The sequence below is a fragment of the Ascidia mentula genome, chromosome 7, assembly GCF_947561715.1.
Source record: "Ascidia mentula chromosome 7, kaAscMent1.1, whole genome shotgun sequence".
In the NCBI taxonomy this organism is placed as follows: Eukaryota; Metazoa; Chordata; class Ascidiacea; order Phlebobranchia; family Ascidiidae; genus Ascidia; species Ascidia mentula.
In genome coordinates this window covers 8,259,199-8,285,011 of record NC_138572.1, presented here as the reverse complement: position 1 = coordinate 8,285,011, position 25,813 = coordinate 8,259,199, and the positions used below count along the sequence as shown (strand labels likewise).

General features: G+C 37.7%; 4 protein-coding genes across 4 annotated transcripts; 3 read left to right on the top strand and 1 right to left on the bottom strand.

The window, feature by feature from the left end:
• Positions 1 to 453: 453 nt before the first annotated feature.
• On the bottom strand, positions 454 to 5,285 carry LOC145909240 (membrane-bound acylglycerophosphatidylinositol O-acyltransferase mboat7-like). The gene is made up of 10 exons (XM_082996572.1): positions 5,168 to 5,285; positions 4,983 to 5,095; positions 4,784 to 4,910; positions 4,386 to 4,554; positions 3,855 to 4,056; positions 3,103 to 3,264; positions 2,739 to 2,915; positions 1,356 to 1,514; positions 931 to 1,011; positions 454 to 595 (listed from the first exon to the last, which is right to left on the bottom strand). The coding sequence occupies exons 1-10, from the start codon at positions 5,258 to 5,260 to the stop codon at positions 463 to 465; spliced, it is 1,416 nt and encodes a 471-aa protein (XP_082852698.1). The 5' UTR covers positions 5,261 to 5,285; the 3' UTR covers positions 454 to 462.
• A 492-nt stretch (positions 5,286 to 5,777) lies between these two features.
• On the top strand, positions 5,778 to 7,127 carry LOC145908787 (electron transfer flavoprotein beta subunit lysine methyltransferase homolog). The gene is made up of 2 exons (XM_082996117.1): positions 5,778 to 6,035; positions 6,148 to 7,127. Exons 1-2 carry the CDS (start codon positions 5,778 to 5,780, stop codon positions 6,667 to 6,669), a joined length of 780 nt encoding a protein of 259 aa, XP_082852243.1. The 3' UTR covers positions 6,670 to 7,127.
• A 433-nt stretch (positions 7,128 to 7,560) lies between these two features.
• Positions 7,561 to 13,141, top strand: LOC145909468 (uncharacterized). The gene is made up of 9 exons (XM_082996859.1): positions 7,561 to 7,608; positions 7,906 to 8,156; positions 8,570 to 8,709; positions 8,937 to 9,017; positions 9,801 to 9,927; positions 10,274 to 10,447; positions 10,938 to 11,532; positions 11,876 to 12,057; positions 12,771 to 13,141. The coding sequence occupies exons 1-9, from the start codon at positions 7,561 to 7,563 to the stop codon at positions 13,051 to 13,053; spliced, it is 1,881 nt and encodes a 626-aa protein (XP_082852985.1). The 3' UTR covers positions 13,054 to 13,141.
• Positions 13,142 to 15,280: 2,139 nt separating this feature from the next.
• On the top strand, positions 15,281 to 21,742 carry LOC145908109 (deoxyribonuclease-1-like). Its single transcript, XM_082995294.1, has 7 exons — positions 15,281 to 17,069; positions 17,462 to 17,634; positions 18,014 to 18,117; positions 18,587 to 18,699; positions 18,949 to 19,103; positions 19,922 to 20,012; positions 21,087 to 21,742. The coding sequence occupies exons 1-7, from the start codon at positions 16,890 to 16,892 to the stop codon at positions 21,132 to 21,134; spliced, it is 864 nt and encodes a 287-aa protein (XP_082851420.1). The 5' UTR covers positions 15,281 to 16,889; the 3' UTR covers positions 21,135 to 21,742.
• The last annotated feature ends 4,071 nt before the right edge of the window (positions 21,743 to 25,813 follow it).

Sequence of the window (25,813 nt, the reverse complement as noted above, 5' to 3'; positions counted from 1 at the left end):
AAACATGTGTGGCAACTTTGCGATAATTTTCATTGAACCGACACAAGAAATAAATCAGATAAATCAGTGTGTTCTGTTCATTCAGCAGTAACAAAAATCTGGAAATGCTTTTACCATTTTTCCGGAATCATTTTTAGGAATTCTGGGTTAAGATATGTGTTTAACTCCGTATATTGCTCATAAATGGTCCAAATCAAAAAGGGGAAAATTTTAAAGAACAGGAGTAATAATGTGCAGAATTTTGTGCAGTTACAGATGGGTAATTTATTTTTACTAAGAATTGCACAATGTACACTATACAGACAAAGGCAAACCAGGCATATATTAAAGTATAGGCAATATCCAATAATACAATTTCGCCGGTATTTTTGTTACATTGGCCCAGTAAAAATTTACAATCATGCCTTGATTACAGGCTTTGTAGACCGTATAGTTAATGTTGTGGTCATCCGATACAAAAGGTTATTCTTTTTTGTCCACTTTTCCTTCCGTCGTCGATTTTCTGGGTGGTCGGCTTACTGATTTAATTAACATACACATGCCGATCAAACCGAATGAGCTGATGTGCATCCAGAAGTACACCGACTTCCAATATCTGTATATATAGATTAAGAGATGACCAAAATTGGCTAGAAGATCATTTAGGGAAAATGCAGGTTTTTATATTTGTACGATTATTTGCAAGGTATTATGTCACAAACCGCGATTTTTTGCAAAAATTCAAGGTTTTCAAATTGGGCGTTTTAACATGTTTTTGGCATCTACTGCGAGGCCCAAGTACCGTTATTTTATCTAAAAACGAGTGGAGATTTTAAAAAAAGGAGAACTACCTGAGGTTTTAAAGAATGATCAACGTAATTAACATTGTCAAAACTGTCAGTCGAATACTTAGCCGTGAAGAAGTTTTTTGCCGTAAAGTCGTCAACTTACTTGTATGTGTCGTTCCAAGTCAGAAGAATGAAGGCCATGTACATGTATTCAAAACAACGCATCTTCGCGAACCAGTTTACCCTGCAACAAAGTACAATATAAATGCATATATGCGTACTTGTGATTAAAAGTAATATTTCCACTACACAGATGTATTGTGCAATGTGGAATTCCGTATGTACTGTTTTTTAAAAAAGTTAAAGGACCGTGCATTTACTCTTACTTCCAAAGTATTCGCAGAAAAATGTTTGGCAAAATATTGGAAAAGAGTGGATAAAGCACACGTTATATTTCAATATTATTTCATGAAGCGAATTATTTTTTTATTATTAGGTACTTCGCCAAATGTCTATCCTTTGCCACTATAGCACGCTGATATAAATTTGTTTAACATCGTCATGTACGACCTGAGAGTGTCCACCTACCAGTCGAAGGCTGAATGCAAAAATGTTGGAAGACGTGGCTTGACAACGGTTCTCATGAAGTCTTCGGCCATCATAACAAATATCATAGAGATGAAGGCGCCATAGTAACCAGTGTGCAGTCCATGCCAATACGCACTAACCGCCATCACTGCGGCTACTCTGTAAAAAAAGGAATTTAATTTGATGCGTTTATTTTGCCAGAAGTCGCCTTTGCAAGAGTAACACGGCGGGTAGTATTTGCTCAACATACTGCTGAAAAACAGGTTTTGTCATATTTTGGAAAATATTCGTGTACACGAATAGCACAAACCTGTATGGTTGTGTACGGAATGTCACGATAAGGGTAATGTATTAGTTTTCGAAACTATTCCAGCAGATTCACTATTTTAAACTGGAATTTACTGATCAAAGGTATGAAAATAAACTAAGCCTAAATACAACATACAAATTGTAAGTGGTACGTAATTGGATAAAATTAAAGCATTCGGGCCGAAAAAACTACATAAAAGCGGTAGGGAAAAGAACAAGGCTGTCACAGAGTCCATTCCAAATTTTTTTACACATTTAACGCTTACAGGAAAAGCTTATCACTTTGTTGCTACACATGTGTTGTTTTTCTGTTTGACAGCAAATCGTTTGTCACATCAAATCGTTATTTTAGCAGTCGCCGGCGATGACAAATATTACGTGCCATCACTACACCGCGCAAAGTGAAGTAACTTATAGGTTTGGCTGTTAACCAATGTTGACGATCATACAATGCTCCAATAACAGTTCCTGTTTTGATTTGGGAAGCAGCAAAGTTTACATTCTTTTGACAATTTTCAACAAAACATGATTGAAGAACTGATTTTTGTTTTGATAAAGGTTGACTGATTAAACACTGCTAACACTATGATATATATATACTAAATGCTACTGAAGCTCACAGAACCACAAAAAATCTGGAATAGGTTTTCCATACATATTTAAGATATATATATACATGGAAATGTAACATATCTGTTGTCATTTGGGTGCAAAGTATCTGGAGTTAAATAGTCTAAATAAAAAAGCCAAAGCTAGAATGCTGTTCATCATAATGCTGGTAGACGTTTCGAACTCATACAGTGTTCATCATCAGTACTGAAAAGTACTAGTTCGAAACGTCTACCAGCATTATGATGAACAGCATTCTAGCTTTGGCTTTTTTATTTAGACTCTGTTGTCATTTGTCAGACAAATCTATTTGCGAAAAACATACTCACTATACCACTAACCAACCTGAAGTCCAAATAAATGTACATAAAACATGGAAAATTCCTCTTTAAGATTTCTATACCACTACAACGTGCTTGTAAAAAATATGAATTAGGTATATACAATCATGAACTTAATGCTTACTTGAATTGTTGCAAACTTTTGGGCCACCTTCTATGTACATAGTTAGCAAGCCACCATTGAACGGACATGTTCCAATTTCTCATTCCCTGTCGAACGGTAGGGGTAATATCACATGCGTACGGGTCGATATTGTGAATTGTCTCAAAGTCGTATTCAATCTTTTCATCTGTGTCTTTGCTGCAAGTATGTTTATATTTTTCAAAGTAATGGGGCCAAAATATAATGTATATGTGTACTTGTTTTAGTTCTTTAGTCACAAATTTGTTATTTTGCTGTATTTTCTCAATTGTTACTCATTTTACCACAAAAATTATTCCAACCCATTGCTGGAATATACGAACACTGAAATAAAAAAGTGACAGACCTTTTTGACTCGGGGTCAATTGTGGGCCCGTTACCAGCCCTGGAAGCAAGGTACTTAGGATAAGCACCCAGAGTCAGTGTTACACAGGTGCATTCGGAAAGGAGCCAGGCCGTATAAAATCGCATTCGACCAATAAAAAAGACAGGAATCATGTAAAAAACTCTGCAAAAAAAATCAACACATTGATAATTTTGCAACACTGTATTGTGTTTCAGAGGTTTCATTGAGCAGCAAAGACAAACAAAGTTTAGAATTACACGTTCTGCAGATAAGGTTTCATTTAAAAAAAGTAGATATGTAGAAGCAAGAGATTCAATAATGATTACAAGGGAAATCCTGCAACACAATTTTTTATTTCATTTATGCGACACCGTTCCGCTTTATTTCACTGTAAAATAATTTTCTATCATTTCTTTGCGCTTTCTTTCCCCATAGTACACCTTTTAATGTAATTATTTTCTTCATGCTGTCTATCTTGTATTTTGTATATATATTGTAATCTTTCCTGTATGTGCTATCTTCCCTATGTTCTTTTTTTTGCTCACTGGGCACCTTCTGTGCCTGAATAAATAGATATAAAAAAATGATTATTGGCCAAAACAGTGTTCACTGTCTGCAGCTTAATATAAACAAATACTTGTCTAGTTTGTAGATGAAATTCTTTTGGTCAGTAAATAACTCCTACAGTCTAGTAGACTCCAAACTACAACCAACTAGAGATAAACAACTATTAAAATCAACATATTCCAAACCTGAACCACAGTGGTTCTCCATAAAATTCATCAGCCCTTGGATAATCCAACGGAAAAAAGAAGGCAGCGATCAGGTAAAGTGGTGCAAAAAGTGCGATTTGCTTGGCACGAGATATAATTTCCTTTTTCCATGGCATGTTTTGTATCACATCCTGTGGCATCAGTAAGTAATCTTGGTATGTGCGGAATTTGAAGACAGGGCCTGCAAGCAAGCACATGATAACATAAACAGTGTTATGAGCATACACCCAATGGTAAGCACCTTAACCTCTTTGTTACTATTAATAACATCCATGGTTTATATGATATCTCAAGCAAAATTATTCAACTTATACATTCATGGGCGCCTGACTTGATAACCTTTATGGTTTTATCGGTGCCCATGCCATTTCATTTCCTTGTATATTGTTCTTTGCGTAGTTGCTTTTTTCGCAAAATAAACATGATTTGATTTGATTCATGAAACAGTATTTTATTTCACACAAAAATGTGTTTGATTTATATACATTGAGTTCTCGGATGTTGTGTTACCTGTGAATAAGCCAGCATAGCAATAGGAGAAGCAAACGATCTCAAAAGCAGATGGTTCAGATGTTAGGTCCAGTTGGAACTTTGTTTTGGGGTTTACATCATCTTCTGTTTTCTTTGCCAATGCTTTCTTCGCTCGGTAGTCATGAATTTCAATCGCAACACTGACCAACTTTAAAGACGACACACTAATTAGTTTTAAAAGTACCCAGAACACTTTTTTGTTTAACAGATTTTATGAGAAAAAATAGAATCAACTATGCTAAAATACAACTTTTGCATATGTGTGGAACCAAAAGTATAAAATCAAGTGATAATGCCAACATACTTGAGGTCACAAAAATAGGTTTTCTTTCCTAAAGCCAAAACAAAGGTCACCAAAACAAAAAAAACTTCATTACCTTAAGGGTTAGTATGAGTTGAACAGCATTGGCAAATGCGGATGGCTTAGGCAAAGAAAATGACGTTGCAGATCGAAAGAAAAAAAGGAACAAAAAACACCAAGTAAATGATATTATAGACGTGTGCCTGAAAAAAATAACATATTAGCTTTGCCAAGTTACAAATATATGTGGAAGTCTGTTTGTAAATGCAACTTACTTGCTGGTCAACTTAATGATAAGCAAATTACCCAAGACGGTTACTACAGAATACAATGCATTACTCTTGCAAACTCCCACAACCAAAGCGAATCCAATTGCCCCTGTGGCAGTCTGAAATGCAATGAAAATATGTGTTAATGCTTGCAAATAGACGGACCAAATGTTCATGCTTATCTGACTCACTTGTTTCCAAATGTACGACGGCAGGGCCCGCAACGGAAAACCAATTAAAATAGTAAACAGCAACACAAGAGAATAAACTATTTCGTCATTCATTTTGTTTTTATTCTACCTAAACCCTAAAAATACACGTAGTGTTGCATTTAAAGTCGTAACTGAATGTCTCTTTGGTGAAACAATTACATTTTTTGCATCAATCTTCACAGAAATCGGCGTTTGAGTTCCACTTGAATGAACAGCGCAGCAAAATTTCCAATCATGCATAATAAACGAAATCCTTAAATTTATAGTTTAATTTTCTACACATTAATTTATTTTCAGAGTTTAATTGTAATAAAAATTCAGGAAATAAGGTGAATTAGGGAATCAAAAATAAAAATATTTATTGATATAGTTGTTTGTCAAAGCAACAATGGGCACAATGGGTAGATACTAAAGATACCTACGATTTTCAGCAAAAAGAAATATTTGTAATGGGTGTAGATGCCATTCTGCGTCAAATAATAATAAATATAACATCATTTATTCTGTGGTCATATTTTTTTGCATAGTTTTACAGTTGGTGATTCCCCCAAAATGCATCCTGCAATTGACAGCATAGCATTGTTTTGCAATGAAACTATGTAATTTTGTCTTTCAAATTCTTCGATCCGAAGGCAGCCTTCAACGATGGATCACCTCAATTACTGAAATTTCGGAAAATCATCTCACTCCGGAGATAAAGCTACATTTGATTACTCCAAGATGTTCTCTGTGGCATGAGCCCCCAGACAAGTGTCCGTTTCCAGATCCTTTTTGGGCATTTTATTGGCCTGGTGGTCAAGGCATTACCAAATTTATACTAGAAAACAAATCATTATTTAAGAATAAGGTATTTGCTTGAATTTTGTTACAGTTATACAATTTGTTGCTAAATACCGTATATGATCTGCTTAGGTATCTCCATGTATTATTTAAAAACTATAAAATGTTTTTTTTTACAGAATGTGTTGGATGTTGGTTGTGGTTGTGGAGCATCATCAATTGCCTGTCTTTACCAAGGTGCAAACAAAGTGGTTGCAAATGATATAGACCCCAATGCATTACAGGCTGTGAAAATGAACATTGCTTTAAACATATTCAACACTGCAGTTTATTCCACAAATCTTCAGCACATATCCACTGATAGTTGGGATCTATCATCAACAAACTTTTTAACTTTACAAAGACAAGAACTTATGAGATTGTTGGATGTTGGAATGGAGAAAAAGTTTGATGTCGTTTTGCTTGGAGACATGTTTTACGATGAAGACATGGTTGATTTAGTCTTTCAGTGGCTAAGATCCATTTCAGAACTTTTACCAAAAGTGAAAATATTTCTTGGAGATCCTGGAAGAGGTTTTTTAAAAAATCACCCTATTTTTGAGCAACTGAAAACTTTTGTCGAGTATGATTTACCTTCAAATGTAATGGAGGAACACTATGGACATAACAGTGTGTCTGTTTTGGAATTCACTACAGCATGAATCCAATGGATTTCTTGGCAAAATGGAAACACCTTTGTGTCCAACAATTACACATAAAAGTTGAAAAAGTGTGTTCTAAATTTACTTTAAATTTCAAAAAAAAATCGTTTTTCTGTACAAATATTTTTGTTTGTTTTATGACAGAATTCCACAAATGCCGCTAGCATCATCTTTATGTAATGAATCGAAATTAGTTTTACTATTGAAATGTCCGTTATGTACATGGTGTTGCGGTTTTGGGCAGCCACAATCATTGTATGTTGTTTCGCTTGTTTTGGTCACAAAGCTATCATATTCCTAATTGCATTCCACAACTTTATTGGTATCGCTCTCCCTTTTACCAAATTAATAATTTACTTCATGTACCACAGTCATTTCTCTGCGTAGACTGTAAACATAGATAACGTGCAACATACGAAATCAAACATCATGTTTACAAATCTTGTTGAAAGTGTTAATTTCCCAATGTTGAATGCATGTTTTCATAGTTAAACAATGCATTTTAATATTCCAATCATTTATACCCAAAACTTATCGTCTGTCTGTCAACAGTGAATAACGTTTTGTTTAAAGTTTCTCAGGGGAACAGTTCTTCAAATTTTAACACGGCGGTAAACCAGAGCTCTCACGTGCACTTTGAACGGTTTAGTGACAGCGGTGGGGCTGCACGCTGTTAATTATTGTCAAATGCAAGGTTTAAGGCTTCAATGTGGCGCCTCGATGCATTACACAAAGGTATGGAATGCGCAACCAGTGCAAGGCAGCGCCAGCGCTCAACCCGAAATTGCAGTTTCGACCCTTAGGGTCATTTTCAGCATGAGTTGTGGTTAGAGACGCTAATTAGCCGCTGGAGTTTTGAGAAGTGTTATTTGTTTGACGTTAAATAATAATATGGCTCAGTCAATGGAAAGTTTTGAAGTGATTGTCGACAAAGATAATGTGTTTATCCTGTGTTTTGCAGATAATAGGGAACTACAGTGAATAGATTACAGTTTGCTAAAGGTTATGTACTGCTGGAACAGCAAGTGCACTAAAATATACAAAACTTCGTTTAGTTTACATTTTATAGGTGTAATACCTAAACATACTTGTGATTTTATGTTTCCATTAGTGTACGAAGATCAACATGTCGTATAATAAACTTTAACAATAAAAGTATTCCACAGTTAATTCACTTACAAAGCCACGAGGGAATTCAAGTATTTCGTCACAACATAAGCTTGCAAAAAATACCAGAGCGCGATGTCTCGCACGAAGACCGCTAAGTTCATAGTCTTTGATTTCTTGCAATGGGCAGCTTATGCATCGCCTGTTTTCGTGACTGGGACAATTACAGCCTATACAAGGTCAAGTCGTTATTCTTCGGAATACTGGCTAATTGTATCTTTGATTATTGGATACGTAGCCGCTGCCACGCTACTTGTTTGGGTACCAGTGAAACTCGCCTTTCAGTGGATGACACTGTTTAAATTTCAAAAGGGAAAATGGTAAGTCAAACATTGCATGTGTTTGCAGTTGGCAGATAACGCCGGCTACTAATTGGTGAAGATTTCAGTTTGTATCCGCCCTGATAACAGACAACATGTGTACTCTTGCAATTAGGAGCATTCCTTTGGAGATTTTTGTTGTGTGCAAGTCATATAATACAAAACCGTTTTTAATTAAACGCATTCTCAGGTAAATTAATTGTGAAATAACGAAGCAAATGGGCCATATGATTAGCTGCAGACAATGCACGCTGTTATAGCCTAAAAGGGAAGGTCCAGCAGTGCTATTGCAGCTGGTGACTCTGGCTCTGGTTGAGCCTATAGTTTTCCAAACCTTTCACAAACACGATTGCAAATATTTTGGCAACAAAGGCTTTGTTTGTTTGTTCTTCTTAACCGACATAATTTTCTAGGTGTCCTGGCATGGCCTTGTTTATGATATTGTCTGCTATTCCATGCACCGTGATGTTGATCGTGGATACGAGGACAAAACCGTCCACTGACTTGCACGCCCACTGTATCGAATTGCTGGTTGTCATGTTGGTAATAACAGGTGTGCACATTTGGAATTGTGTTTACAAACATCAACCAACTGTTATCATACAATTGTGAAATTGAATTATGGGTCCATAAATGGTAAAAAATTATTTTTTTAACACAAATGGTACCTGTAGTCATTATTCTTGGACACATATGTGCTATCAAATTGATAATATCCAAAAACCAAAACATCAAATCAGGCTTGAAAAAACAGCAAATGCATTTATGTTTTAAATGCAGATTTGACAGAGAAACTGAAAAGGTTCAAACTTCGGGCGTCATTCGACCCCGATACCAGTGGCATGTTAACAGATATTGCAGGTGAGAAAGGTTAACATCAGCGTGAGATTTTGCGTCATTAAACAAACCGCGAGATTCCAATCTACGTATTGATGCAAGACAAATGTGTGCTTAGCTGCAACTTTACGTCAAACAAATGCTTGCACGTATCTGTCAGCTTAATTTACGTATACTATTTTAGGCTATTACAATGCAACGAAAATCACCTTTTTTGGTCAGACAACGCAAATCCGAATTGTTGTTTTGTCTTTGCTGGGGCAATCCATGGGCCCATATATTGCTCTAATTTATTAAATGGCTAAATGCAGTGAAGGGATAGCGTTTTGAAACCAAAGAACTGAACAACTTACTCAGGAACTAAAAACTGAAACCACTGTTTTGGACGGAATCTTCTTTCGACTCAAGTGTGCAAATATTGAAGTTTGTTTTGCAATATTTGCAATGCGGGTAAAGTTGGTCTTACCACTTGTGGTTGAGTGGGTCATATGCCCAGGTTGTGACCTCTTTTGTGGGAAAATCAGCAACATATTTTTGTCATGTTGAAGTCACGGTTGGTCGTTGAAATGCCTCTTGTACCTCAGCACAACTGTACATTTTTTTATCCAATTCTAATAGTGAACTTTATTGAGCTACTTTAAAACTTGCGCTCCAGCAAATACATTGCAGTTTCATGTTTTATAAAGCATTTCTGCTAAGCTTACCTTTGTCCACCAGAGCCATCAAAATGTGCTGTGTTGTCTCTCGATTCGCCATAAAAACAGCGTGCAGCTGTAAATTCCTTGCTTCTTTATTGTGTTGGCGCAGAAACGACAGGCGCGGAGTACGAGGGTTCGGAGAGCAACTACTCGGTCAGAAGGTTATCGGAATCGGCGCTGGTGGCACGAATGGGTCAATCGGAGCGGAAGAGCATGTTTGCTTGGAGAGACCCGCGGTCAGTAGTTAGTAGCCATACCCGCCATAAAGAGGTTGTACTTTTATTTCTTATAGCACCCACACAAAAGCCCGAGTGAAAGTGTAGCCATTTCTGAACAATTTATTCCCATAGAACAGCTAACTTATAATTCTGAATATTTTGCAACTCTGTTGACTTTCTGTCTTCAATTTAAAGATACTTTGTGGTAATATCAGAACGTGTTGTTGATAAAAGTAACTAAACAAGTTAACATACACGGGTTAGACACTTACCTTTTAATGTGTACAATTACCCACAGAGTTTTAATCGTAACACCCTGGGTTCAAATGTAACAAAATTTGAAGAAATTTCTTTTGAACTGCAGACCTTGGATATTAATGCGATGCGTTTTAAATGCGTACGATATACGCCTTGTGATGGAGCTGGCTCACGACAAAGTTACTCCAGGTGTTTCCACGACCAACTGGATTTACGCCATATACATCATAGCACTTTGTGGCATGTGTACATTCATATTAAAGCCCAAATGCCGATACAGGTTGGTCAAAATTTTGTAAACGTTGTTTGGATTAAGGCTTTACGTTGGCATTGAGACAATAAGGGTAAAACACTGAACAACTCTTAGTCATATTCTTAACTCAATTTTTCAAATTTGTGCATATATTTACAATGACTTTCAATGCAAAAAGACGTAGATCGTTCTCTCACGTTATAGTTTTTTTAGATGGCGTGCTTTTTGCCTTCTGCCATGTTTGCTTACTGGTTAATTTGGCTTTAATACATATATTTAATGTATGTGCTGATCTGCATAGCTATATAAGTTTTAATGTGTGATTACACATTGCGTTAAGTCTTCTGACATTAAACCATTTTCCCTAACCAACCTAAAAATATTAGTGATGTTGCATCTTTATTGCCCGTAAACGATTCCGGGGGTCATGTAATCTTGCGAGTCCACGTTTCCATAAACGTGCATCCTTATTGTTTCAAAATAGCAAAAAAATTGTAACCTTTTTATATTTCTTCAGCTCTCTGGTCACAGTCGCTTTCCTAGAGATTCCGTTTTTCTTTCTACGTTTCGCGTATCTCTGTCACTACGGTCACGTGATCAGCATCCTCTTCTTCCTCAAAAACCTGCTTTCCGCCGGCACTTTCCTATACTTCAACGTTGTCAGAGTCCTATTTGTCACCCCCGAGGCGTCATTTGGCCCCATCACGTCCATAACGACTGTCGACCGTTCGATGCCCAACGGGACCCTTGGGGTCCGAAACCCCAACTATCCCACCCGGGTAAGCAAAAACGGGTCTGCTTACGCTAGCAACCACGTGGATTTGGGGTACAACACCACGGAGCAGTTTAACTACCAAACCTACCATTTGGACGAGAATGCCCCTGCGGATCAGTATCAGCAACCCCAAGAGCAGCACGAGCAAGATAACGACGATCACGAATTTGACCCGCCTGATCATCAGCAATATGACCATCACGAGCAGTATGATTACGGAGAAGATGAAAGGTACCTAGAAGATGGATATTACAATTGGAAGAAGAAGAGTCCGCATAGGGATACGGTACTGAGATCGGATCTGTATGCAACACCTGAACACGACTTTCATCATCAGGTATATATGTTTATTCACCGTTGAAATGTCAATTATTGTTCTGATTTTTTTGGTGCAAAATAGGAAAAATGCACGTATACATTTATATACGATAGTTAGGTACAAATACACGCTTTCATGTATCTATAGCATCAACGGAAGTCCTAATCTGCAGTGTATTTCAATAACGCCTCAAAAAGCACGTTATCAGTAATAGTTGTGTAGCGTCAGCCCATCCACCTTATTCAAACCCTTTCACAAATAATCACGAGAATGTATGAAGTGTTTGTTTTGCTATTGTAAAATCCGCTTTCGGAGCTAGAGTGCCTAAAAGGCTGTATTGTTGATTGCTTTCAAATTGCAGGATTACGAAACGCATTACGACGCGGATGGCGGTGCTGGTCACGTGGACCAAACGCCCGATGTGACGTCACACGACGAGGCGCAGACAACTGGCAACGTGGAAGCATCTTATAGCTCTGTAAATCTAAAAACCAAGGCGGAATCGCGTAAAAAACGAGCTCCTGCAGCCCCAGTTCCGCAAAGGTAAACAAGAAAAGAAAAAAAGAAAAATCTACACTAAATGTGCAAGTCTTTGTGTAATGGGACTATTATATGTAAGGTACAATCTTTATGTATAAAACAGAAGGAAGCATTGACGCATATTCAGTGTGACAAATAGCCTTTGTATCGCACCCTCAACACAAACTATTAAAAGAGACCGAAACGCGAGTTTCAATCAGTTTCGAATTTCAGACCCGAGTGACGTCATTGCGCATGTAGCGCATGGCTTTGTGCACGCGCGCAGAGATAACGCAAACAGGATGTTCGACCACGGCAACAATTTGAACTTGACGCACAAGTTCTACTGTACATAGGATCCAAACTGAAGTCAATGCGGCAAAAACATCTAGTTCAATTTCAATGCTTGGTTTGCATGCAATTGAAATTTAGAGGCTATTTGTAAATAAAATCTCTTTAGTGCACAATTTAAGCTGGCTGGTGTTTTAATAGTGACATGTTTACCAATTTCCATCGTTCAAAGCTATTGGCTATATTCTCAAAAAAGGCCATGTCGCCATTGCTGATTTGCGCCTAAACAGAACTCACAACTTTGGTTTTCCAAATCGCTGATGTTGTGGGCACATTTTTTTCTTTGGCGACCTTAAGCAGCCCATATAGCCCTATAAATAATTGTATCGGCAAAGTATGACATAACTATTCTCAGCAAACCACGTATAACACTTTCCTGTGTGCAGAAAACCGGACCCTGTCCCTGACCAAACTGAATCAACCAGCAAATCGACATCCACTCAACACTCGCTTCCTGACAACCACCCAGGGATGATGGAAATAAATCTTGGACCTCAGCGTGTGTCAGTTCGAAAGGACCTCAGTTACACACCAGCTGTTGCGGCGCAAATTGCAAAGGAGGCGTACAGCGCTGTCGCTAAGGACGCCGTGGCCGAACTTGACAACGTCGTGGAGAGTCTTGACTTTGACAATTCCTCAAGTGCGTCGTCCTACAATGTTAGGTTGTGAAAAATTGATGATTGGCGAAGTCTAAACCTTCTACAGTCGTTTGTAAATATACTAAAGGGTTGAGTCTGGTTGGATCGCATGACAGCTAAAGGCGTAACGGCTACTGCGACAAGCATGTTTTTGAAATAACCACAAGAGAAACCTGTTTTACATGTTTGTGGTACTGCAGTGGAAAGGCAGTTGGTTGTGTCAGAAAGCACAAATTGCTTCGTTTGACAAACTTGTCTTTAATCAGTCGATTGTTCCATGATATGTCATTACCTCGTCTGCAGTACCCATGCATTATGCAGCACTTTGAAAATTGTCGAAATCTGTGTACACTATATAAATGTAATGATTGCATCAGATTTATCATTCCCAGAGAAATTATACAGTCATATCCGTGTCGTTGTCTCTGCTGTGCTTTCATAACGACAAAAATGGGGCAAGTGGCACCTTCGTATGGGCACCTCGGAAACCTCATGGAAAGACAAGAATATCGAAATAAAGTTTACAGAAATAACCAAGTGCTGGACGCAAATGTTATATTTGTGTTGTATAGGTCCTGAGTGTTTGGATCGGAAAGACGACCCCTAAATTCTATCATAAATTGGCCCTTGATTAGGCATACAGTCGACTCTGCACCGATGAGACCTTACAGGTCGAAAAAGTGTGCTGCACTGCCTGCAGCTCATTGATTATTATGGCTCATCCGCTGTTATGTTATTTTGAGTTTGTTTGACATTTCAACATCGGTTGATGCGCTTCATTTAGCACGCCCGACTAAAACAGTTAACCGCCTTTGAATAGTCTTTACGAATACCCACGTAAAACAGATTTCCACAAAGTAGAATCATAAATTTCTATTTCAACATATTTCACGTTAGAACGGTCAAGCGTTAAGAGCAATGGAAGTTTGAACATATTTGTTGAAATGATATTCTTCGTAGTAACTGTGGTTAATAATTGCTGACAAAAACCGTTGCAACCTGTCTGGATACGAAGATCACATAATTTTAATTATTGGCGAGTAAATGTTGCATTGCATACCCTTGTATCCATGCACATAAGCCAACTTAGGGCAATCTTATGAGTGTATGAAACAGCAACATCATACTCCAAAAAATTCCGCAAGAATTTACGACTGGGCCATCAAGACTTGTTCATAACGCGTGACTTAACGCAAACGTATCTTATATACTGTATAGTTTCCTGTGGCGTAAAGACATGAGAACCAAAGAAGAAGACAACAGCATGCTGGAAAACCCCAAGTTGAACGTAATTCTGCCATAAAAGCTAAAGTAATGCATAACGCCAAATTTATAAAACGGAATTACAAGACATCAGATTACCCGCTTGGTAATTACCGGACAACGGGCAGTGCTGTGCATCACAAGCCTATATCCAGGCTCGCGTGACGTCAGCACTTGTCTACGTGATAAAAAGCACCGCTAGTAAGAGGCGCCATTCGAACGTTTGAAAACACATTTAATTGTTTCGAAAGGGCACCGACTGCAGACATAGCACTTTTGTTGTTCAGAGAAAACAGGTGTGGGCTTGCAAAGGTATTGATGCATTTGACGTAACTGAGGCCAAGGTTTGACATTGTCAGCAATATAGGAATAAGCGATTGACGCCGTTAAACCAGTCCACGGCTTGTAAACATTCCTGGCAGGAGGGTATTATGAGTAATCGTTGTTTTTGTTGACTTCTCGTTTGTCAACACCAGTTCGGTCGTCTGGTTAGCACAGTACGAAACATCTTTGTTTTACTATAACTGAAGAAAGGCGTGTTCTATGATGTAGCGCGGCAATGATAAAGTCCTCGTACATATATTTGGTTCGTTGTGGACGATGTTCTGACCAAACAAGTGTGTCGTTTACTTCAAAACATATTCTCTCGCTTAAAGTTAGGTCGAATAGTGTAAATTTCGTTTAAACATGATCAGCAGCGCCCGGCATAAACGCTGGGAGCCGGGCGGTTAATATTCTGTTACTGATTTACTTTTGCCTAGTCTATATTCGAGCACATCGAATGCACGGGATCCTATAGGATAAGTTATAACTTAATCCTAATTTGATCAATGCAACTGCTAGATTAAAGTCTAACGGATAGTAGGCAAGCCTATATGATGCATTAGAGTATATGAGGTGCATAAGCAGATTGGATTTGCATTTTTGACTGAAACAAAGATCTGTCGTCGAGTCGGATGCCAGAAGACTGTGAGTTCTGCAGGAAAGCTCCAATTGTGTGAAGAATTAAGTTGGGAAACATGTGTGGTGCTACAGGCTGCCCAATAATTACTGAATGTATATTATGCCAGTGATTTTCAACCGGTGTATATATAGTATGAGCTTGAGCTTAGCTTGTCTTACAGTATTGAATTTGTGAGCTTACAGTAATGAACAAGTGAATTTGCAAATAGGAAACTTATTATTACTTTAACAATCGCACTGATAAAAACTAAAGATGAATAAATTGTTGTTCTGTTGTTTATTTTATTGCATCATTGTAAAATTTCGTTTGGTGTTCCGCAAAATTATTTTAAGTGTTCTGTGGCTCTAAAATGGTTAAAACAGTGTGATAAACAAACGTCATGTCACTGTATGAATGTCATGTGTATGGGCAACGTCAGTTTCATACCAAGGCCTAGCAGTAAGAGGAAAGGGAAGTGACAGTCTTTTGCTGTTGTTGCCGGAGAGATGAGTAATTCCAGTAACTGATCGTACACACAATTATACCAGTTTTATAAGCGCTACGTCCCTTCAAAAGACCATAAATGTTTGCCATAAAAGACGTAACTTATGATGGCAACTCATATCAGTACATCAGGTAATGACGCTTTGTCCTGTTTAATGATTAACTGCTGGTGTAGCGATGATTTCAACTGTTTACTTCGAAGATAGAAGAGAGCGCATCGCTTCCTTGAGGGCGTGTGTTGAGCAACAGGCAAGACAAAACGTAACAGGTTAGAGGTAAAGAATGGATTTGCCACGAATTTATGGATAGACAGTCAAAGCAAAATGATGTTATCAGCAACTTGAAACCGTTTTTCGGTTTTGATTGTATCATGAGCAACGCAAAATTAAGATCACAGGCCACTGAAAAAAACAAAAAGCAGCCAAAACTTGATAGTTGCGCGCAAGTTGTGTTGGCATGTTTGAATGTTGACCTTTCTTTTAAAAAAGCAATTCATACCGTGCACTGTATGCAGGAAGTGCGTCTTGGGGTTGATTCACAACTTGGCTCTGCAAACGCCATTATATCTCTGTTGTTTGCTGTGCATGACACGCAGTCAGATAACAACTTTGTACAATGATCAGCTTTATCATTGTGAATTTGTGAATCATTCAACCTTTTTCTGCATGACATTCACACACAGGATTTGTGGATGAATTTTATCTATGATCGATGCAGAATGTTGCAGTAAACAGGCTGGGCAGAAAAGCATCCTTTCCATTCTGGTTGAATGGGTAGTTGTTGGCGACAAGAGAGTAAAAATGCTAGAATTTCTTAAGTTTTGTAATGGATTACAACCGTTAACTTATCAGCGCTCATAATAGTCAACATTGTTACACCATTTTGAAGTTTGGAACTACAGCAAGTATAACAGTAAATTGACAATTGTGACATCACTTTTGCAGACGAACTGGATTGTCAGTTACTGTTTCAGTTACAGTTTTTGCAATGTAAGCGCTGGTAAATTGGCAAAGGCCAATATTGTTTTGTACACAACATTGGGGTAATATAAACATGTGAATCGAACTTATACCCTTATACACAGCAGTGTTGCACCTGTTTGGTCTTATTTGTATAATTTTCTAATTTAAACAACTGTTACGCACTGACCTGCAATCATGAACTTGGTGATGTACTCGTGCATGCTGTGGTTGCTGGTTTGTACGACCTTGGCTGCCACTGACGAGGAATTCTGTGAGGGTGATTGCGACGAACGTCTTCTTGTCGGGGCCTTCAATGTGCAGGTGTTTGGACAGAGCAAGTCCAGAAAAGAAGATGTGATGCACTACCTAGTTCAGGTAAGAATTTATAAATTTGCAGCCTTGACTATTTGCCTGTTGTTTGTAAAGGTTTGCTATATTTATTACCTTTTAAACGCATACAACATAGTATACCCACTATACCTATTGTTGATAGGCAAGAGTCCTACCATTAAAAACTGTTTAAACTTTGGCATAACTTTTTGAAAAACGTATAAAAAAATATATATGCGAAACTTAAAAAAGCAACTGAAATTTTAGCTTACTCTTAAAGGCAAGCAATAGAGTTCACTTTAATTACAATGGTAAGTGAAATTGTTCATTATAGATTTTATGGTGCGCCATCTTGTGTAACAAAACAATCCAAATCAGCTCCCAAACCGGCCACATGCTAGATGTATAACATATTAGGTAAATACTGTTTTTCGTAGATTTTGTCTCGATACGACTTGGTGGTGATACAGGAAATCCGCGATTCAAAACAAACTGCTTTTCCGAGCTTAGTGGCTCAACTTAATCAGGAATACGGAGATCGTTACGACCACATTGTAAGCGAACGAACTGGAAGATCGTCGAGCAAGGAACAATACGGCTTTATATTCAGGTAAACAAGTGTCAAAAGAGTCGAATAAACGTTTTTGTTGGTAATGTACTTTCAAAGACTTGTGTTTGAGACATAGGAAAGATTATGTGATTTAATAACTATGGTTAAATGACTATAGTGAGTTGCAGACAATGCACTTCCATCTCACCGAACTCTTCAAAGCAATAAATGAATTAAAAATGACTGACCATAGTTTAACACCAGAGGTTTGTACCGAGCTGGGTATCCAAGGGATTGATAGTTACATCAAAGCCACCGAAATGTGGAAACGTCAGTGTCGTCTTCAGACACCAATTGTACTAACATACCTTAATAGGTCGCCTGTCTGCAGACCACATATCCTGGAGTGCTGGGGATTAATTCTGAGTTTGTTTTTAAGGCAAGACAAGCTGAAGGTTATAAGCGATTACGAAAGCCCTGACGAATTTGACGTTTTCGAGAGAGAACCAATAGTGGTTAGATTCGGAAGGGTCAAGAAAGTCGGTAAGAATGTCGTATCCTATCTTTTTGTTTCACCGTAAGACATACCCATACCAAAAAGCATGTTTTTCCATTACATTAGGGGTAATTGCATACCTTTTGTTTTGCCAATTATGGTGTGCTTGATGGCATGCCATTATAACACTACCAACCGAAATCTATTTTATATTTGCATGAATTTGTAAATTTGAATATTTGGGTACTTTCGCATTGTCAGTAAGGATAAAAATTACTTTTTACCGAATTTTACAACTTACGTCTTGTCGTTTGTTGCTAATGCTGCCAGGCATATTGTTAACTAAACCAAAAATGCTGACTTGAAAAAAAAACTATTTATAATGTTCAACGTTTCGGTCGTTATTCAGCCGACTTTCCTCAAGATAAACATGTTTGTTGCCTTTTTGTTCCAAAGTTTAAACGTGATAAACAAACCAAATCGCTCAATGCACTAATACTTCTACTGTGTCATAAGGACGACAACAAGAGTTCACGTTTATACCCATACACGCAAAACCATCGGACGCAGTGGAGGAATTGGACAATTTGGTTGTTGTGTACGATAATTCTATTGAGAGATACGGACCGGTGGGTATAACTACAGAAACCTAAATTTGTTGATATTATATGGTTAAACAAAGCGGCCCAATGCGAATAAATGCCATGATATATGCACTGAATTTTTTTGCTCGTTTTTCAATGAGACTTTTTATAAGTTTAACTGGAAAGAAAAATAACTATTTTTTTCTGCTCGTTAAACCACAGATGTTTTTCTATGTAATAAGACCAGCAACCAACACAATATTGCGTCAAACGCAACGACACATTTTTTTGAAGGACGCGGTGATAGCCGGTGATTTCAACGCCGATTGTTCGTATGTTGGAAGCAGAGATTGGAAAGAAATTAAGCTCAGGACAGACCCCCGGTTTAAATGGTTGATTGACGATGACGCCGACACCACAGTCGGAAAATCAGACTGTGCATATGACAGGTTGGTGTGTGGACGATGTAGGGTATTTTTGGGAGTGATTGTGGAACAATACCTTGCGTTTTGTGCGTAAGACTTGATTGAAGGGATTAAATCATAACAATATCAAATCGAGTGGTTCGACTCTCATTTGAATAAAAAATACTGTTGTACCAGTTGCACCAAAGTAATATAGATTGAAATTGAGAAAGTTTGATGTATTTATTTCTCAAAAGGAAACAAATTTTAAAATAACTGCAAGTTAGTAAAATTAAAACGATTCTCAAAGAATGGTGAAGAACAATTTAAGAACTATATTGGTTATATTACCTTGTAAAGAACTGCTTTATTTTCGCTTAAAATGTTTAGGAAAGACTCAAACTTTGCCAGCCTTTGATGCATTTTACATCAAAGCAAAGTTCTAAGACATTCCATTGATATTGATAAGTCGAGACAATCCCTTTTTTTTAACATCTTTTTTTTTTTTGTTTTTTCACTTTTTTTATTTTACGTCGAGACAACATCGACTTGACATGCAATCTCGTCTCACAGCGCCCGCTTGTGCTTAAACATTTATTGAAAGAATTCAAAAAGGTGTCGTGTGGAGCAAGACAAGATGAACGTTGTTGTTCATGCTTGGTCTTGTTTCACATTTTTATTCAGCTTCCCCATCCCCATATAAAAGGATTATTGCTGAAAAAATTACGCCTTCTATCATACTTGCTTTTACCTTTTGGGTTATAATTGATTGGATAAGTTTTCGAGAAGTCTTTTTGGTGAAACCAGTGTTTCCTAAAGACTTGCCAAAGAAATATTTGATCAACCTTTGATTTTATTTACAGGGTGGTGATCGCCGGTGACACATTGCAAAGCAACTCATGTTGCGCTAAAATATTTCGATACGACTTGGAGTACGAGCTGAATGAGGAACTGGTAAGTAATAAGTGATTACTAGGACTAACCTATAGATTAATGCACAATCATCCAAGATACTGATTTACAGAATTTATATATTTTGCCTACACGGCATCATCAGTATATTCTTAATTAAATAGAATCCTTAGTTAGTGTTTACCGATTCTAGTATTAAGTGCAATGTCTGCTGGTAAATTATATTCAAATGTTTTACACAACGCACACCATGGTATGGTCTCTTACGGTTCGTCTCGGTTAGTTCGTACCCAGTCTGGCTTATACAATCGTCGTCAGTCACCAGCTGCACTGACGAGACCTGATGAGTCGGAACAATGTATACATTGTTAACGAATATTTTTACCAAATTATTGTTAGTTGGTGAATTTGTCACGACATATAACAGTTTAAAAACCTATATGGGTTCAGGTAACGGATTTTCGCGCTTGAAGTATTTTTGGACATTTTGTAATTTTGTGTAAGTTGGTAAAACATTAACAAGTCGTGAAATGTGTTTTTTCCAATGAGAAAGCAAGTGCAAACACTGATAATCACGGTTGGCAAGCACGAATTGTTGACTTGGCGGCATTCCCCATATAACCACACCCGGCATCAATCGACTCTATTCATTAAAAGTTTTTGGCGGGAAAGTTAAGCCCATTATTTTTACGGGTTCGTTACAGCCTGTGACTTACACTGGAAAGTTTATTGCCACGCAGAATCATGCGTTCACGAAATTACCTGCGCCGAACTTTCATGTCGACTTTAGCGCTTCACGAATTCATTAACCTTTTTTGAATACATTACCATTACCCCTTCAATAACATCCTGCCTCAAAGTTTATGGAGCACTACTATTCAGTCATCCGTATCGTCATAACAAAACACGTTTGTCCACGGAGTTTTTGTAAGTATTGACATCAAAGCTGTTGCGGGAAATTCCCTGCCATCTAATTCTTTTCAGTAGATTCCTGGGCCCAATTCGACCAAATCACTAAAATGTGTGCATGAGCCACACTTGAGACGAGCAAATATCACAAGACGTGCATTCTAAACGAGAAATCGCATGCATGTGAATCTTTGTTGTATATTTCAGGCGAAGGACATAAGCGACCACTATCCCGTGGAATTTACTATCTATTAACATTTATCACGAAACTTCTCCAATCCGCGGTTGACTCAAATACTTGGCTGTTATATTGTGTGGATGCAATTCATGTAATAACTTTTACGTAATTTGTTAAAAGCGCAGTTTTAAGATGTGGCAACAAGGACTTTGAAAAAGTCGAGTCCTTAAATGTGTGACATCTATTATGCCCTTAGTACTTAAACACACTTTACAAAGTTAAGCTCATTTACAATCGATATTATCTTTTTACTAATGGCGTAGCCACTGCCCTTTGTGTATAGTTTTTTTTATTTGTATGCGTTTATTCAAATTGTGATGATATCCTGTATAAATTAGTTGTCTTCCAACTCAGGGGTTTTGGCTTATTTGGGACTGCTGTATAAGGAACGTGACTGACAGCCATTCATTGTTTCCGGTGGAGTTAAATTTGCTATTTGTAACGTTACTAAATATAATTTGTGACGGGTATTTTGGTCATAATCACTTATATAATACTTTTTTTGCACTCTTTTATAACCACTCCTTTACAATTGTTGTTCACATTCTTTGTAGTTTTTCTAGGCTTTGTCCGTTTTCCATCGACCGTTTTGAAAATTTTAAAAACACGTTTCGCGCACACGTTATGCATTAAAAGCTTTGAAAGCTTGAATGTATGAATCTTTTGGAGCCAAGTTAGGAATGCCAGAATACGCTAAAACCATTCGCATGCAACATCAAGAGTCTGATGTCATGTTCTAAATGCTTTTGTAATTGTCATTAGAATGACATTGCATAACAGACGGTACATTTTACCATGTTAAACGAACAAAGGTAACAATTACACAGACATTCACACATGGCTTGAAGGTTGCGACAGACAAATCACAGCTGGCAGCGTGCATGTTGACAGTTTTTATCTGAATGTCGGGGTTATGTTAAGTTATATATTTATTTTTGTTGTAAAAAATTAAGTGTGGCGAGCTAAAATCTTATGTGACAGATAAACGACAGACACGATGTCTGTAAAACGTCTTCCGTATCATTTTGTTTGTGTATAAATGGCACGTACACCCCCACGTTTATGTATAGCTCACGTCATTTCGAAAAAAAAACAGTCTGGTTGGCCTCGCTGGAGGTTTATAAAATATTTACACAACTGCGTGACATACGACTCTCGTGTCAGTGTTGATCTCATCCCAATTTCCCAAAGAAATATGATTTGTATTATCCTCCTGGTTTCCCCGGCAAGGACATTCCTTACATCATCACATTGTTTCTGGATCACGAACTGTCTCCATAGACGTTTGCGATGACGTACGTCACTGACGGTTGGGAATTACCGCTGTTTTTATATGGAAATGCTGATGTAAAGTATACCAGATCTCCTACTGAACTTCGAATGGTCTTGGTATCGTATGTACTAAAATTACATGATTACTAGGACTTACATAGATTATTACACAATCATCCAAGATACTGGTTTACAGAATATATATATATTCGCCTATACGACATCATCAGTACTCTTATTCAAATTGCTGTGATTCTTACGGAATGATGCAATGTCAAACTTCGACTGGGTAAAACCAAAGTTGGGAGAAAACTTCATGCAACACTTGAGCCAGTATAACAAAGCACCTGGTAAGCGTGGTATGTCGTAATGACGAAATTTAACGTACAAAACCTTCTGGTTATCGTCCTATGTAAAAAGTGCAGTAAACCACCTGCTAACCATCAGTATTCTTATTCAAATTGCTGTGATTTTTCCGGAATGATGCAATGTGAAACTTCGAGGGGGTAAAACCAAAGTTAGGAGAAACCTTCAGGTAAAGGACCTTCCAAGCAATGAGCATGTAACTACAAAGAGTATGTTTTTCCAGCAGTATTAAATGTTGTAAACACAGGAAATACCATAGGCATAAACTGGTTGGTGATTTGGAAGGGTACGGGCAAGAAAAACGATTAAGAACCACTGCTCTATAAGAATTTTTGCATTGTCCACAACCACAAGCTTATATCCCCAAACTGAATGCAAATCGTGATTGTCTGAGAAACTGTATTGTCACTCAGTTTCGTTTTAAATGCGCCTCCTGTGGACTCAGTTAAACGGTTTCGTTTAAACAAAGAGCCATGCGACACTTGAGCCAGTACATATAACAAGCACCTGGAAAGACCTTCTGGATATCGTCCCATGTAAAACATTCAATAAACCACCTGCTGCGATAAAACAGGATTCGCCTGATAACGGTTAAAGGCTACAAATTTTTTTCAAATCCTAGCTATGAAAAAATGTTTCCGAGGTAAAATGCACAGAAACGACGAGATTAGCACTGCTGGCAAATTTAGGTGCAATCTTGGAGATTCCTGTGACATCATTTTGGACGAACTTCGTCGCCTAAAAAATACGAAAGTATGCATCCACATCAATGCAGTGACACATTTAAGTTACGTATACCACGTTGCTGGGACAGTTATGCTGTTCAGCTGCAGGATATTCTTATAAAGCGATACATTGCAAGTTGCATTAAATTGTCCCAGAACTACAATAATCAATAATTGGACGTGACAAACAGAACTTTTTAATGTATAAAGTTTTGAGCCAAGGAAATCCAAAAATGCATTGGACTAAAATCGGTGCTCACTGCGCTGACCTTCGGTCAAGTGATTTAGTTATATGGCAATAGACGTATGAAGCATATGTGACAAGATGACCGTTATAATGTTGTGTTTGAAACCGTGATATAACTTACGTTGATGACTTACGCAAGCAGAACCGAAACTACTTAATCGCATTGAAAGCTATCAGCACGAGTAGTTCCTGTTTTGAATACACTACGGTAGAATGTCGATAGCCCTCTAAGCAAGCTTTAAACGTAAGCCAGCAGCTATCATTTAGGACGTGGAGCTGAAAAAAAAACATAAGAAACATATATTTTAGCTTCACTTGTTGTCGGCAGATTTCTTTAAAAAGTATAAACGAAATATTCAGTAACTATCTGGACATTACTTACATTTTTGCTATAGCAGTTTAATATGATGGTAATATTTTAATGAGCGTGACAAAGTTATAATGCATACGGTAGTGTGTTCTGCAACGTATGCCGCAATAAGAAACGCTTGTGGTTTGGCGTGGAGTTCCTTAATGAACCTCAAAACTTCAATTTAGAGTTATGACCCCTGACCCCTGAAGGCCTGAACCTTGGGGCTGAAATTGGGCAATCTACTTTCTTCTGGTTTTAATATTATTTAATCTTTCAATCAATATGTACAATTTTATTCTTACTATGTTCCAATTTGAAGACACAAAGCAGGCAATGGTAACTTCAATCCTTTTTACGTAAGCAGTTTACGTGGCAACTGATAGAAATAGAATAAATGACCAAACATCAGACTGCAACGCAGGCAGCCCGAAAGCAGAGGAAGTAATTTACGCTGTAATATGAACTAACACTTAACGGTTCACACGGGACACAGGATTTGCTCAGTAATGATATAAGTTCGGAACCATAGAAATCACACACGTTTGATGGTACTGCAAAATCAGCACTAAACTGCACAACCCACGCTAATCTTTGCTACGAATTTAGATGCATTAGTTCCAGCCCAATGTAATTAAATTAGTATTGTATAAAAGCAGACACTTTGTAGCAGGTTTTGGAAACCCATTAGAGCGTGTGACTTAAGCTTTATCTGTTTATTAATTCATGCTTCTGCTTTCGTGAACTTTAACGGTATCGACCTCATATAGTTTTCAAGTTTAGACTGGAGATTGGCTAAGTTCAGCAAGGGTTGCAATACGTCAGGTTTTTGTGAAAAAAGACAAGTGAGTATAATGTAGGTAGCCTACATACAGGTGTATCGGAATGGATCATGTGTGCGCAATAGAAATCTTATTAAAACGTGCCATTGCAGACAGTGATAATTTGGCCTGAATGTATGGATTAATAACATTTTTATCTTCAGAAATAATGTGACGGCCAAAATTTATTGGTTGAATGTCACGCATAGGCCTACGCCATCGGTCTACCTACACCGGGTCTTCGTAGGTACCAACGTCATGTACGTTGAGTCAGAATTTCGGAATTCGATGTGGCAATGCCAATGTGCACATCTACATTAATAATAACGATTACTGTGGCTATTTCCCGTCGGGAAACCTGGGAATAAAGTCCTTTACTAGTCAATCTCGGGTCTTTAGCCATAGGTGCTGCACATGATGAAGCGAGATCAAGCTCGCGAAAGCTCGTGCGTATGAAGTCGTTTACTAGTCAGTCTCTCATCAAAACAGCGCAAGCAAGTATTATAGGTATATACCAGAGACTGACACGGCGCATTGAAGGAACACAAACAGAGGAGGTTTTAAAGTTTAACTTTTGCTTGCTCTTTTGAAACTTGTTCTGGCCATTAAATTAAAATTGTAATCCCCCGGCCATTCACAAAAACAAAGCAGATATCGCAAGAAATTGCGTGATGATGGTTGAGCAACAGTCTCATTAGCGTTTATACCCAGTCATCACCTTACGCATTGTTTGTGTAAAATACAACATTTGCGTGCAGAAATAAAAACACAAATACTTGGGTGGAAAAAAATGGTGTTCATTAATTTAAACAAAAAAGCCAAAGCTGGCATGCTGCTGTATACATAATGTGCGAACGTTTCGAACACGACTGCTTTCTGCATCAGTGCAATTTGAGAATGAGCTCGAACAAAAAAG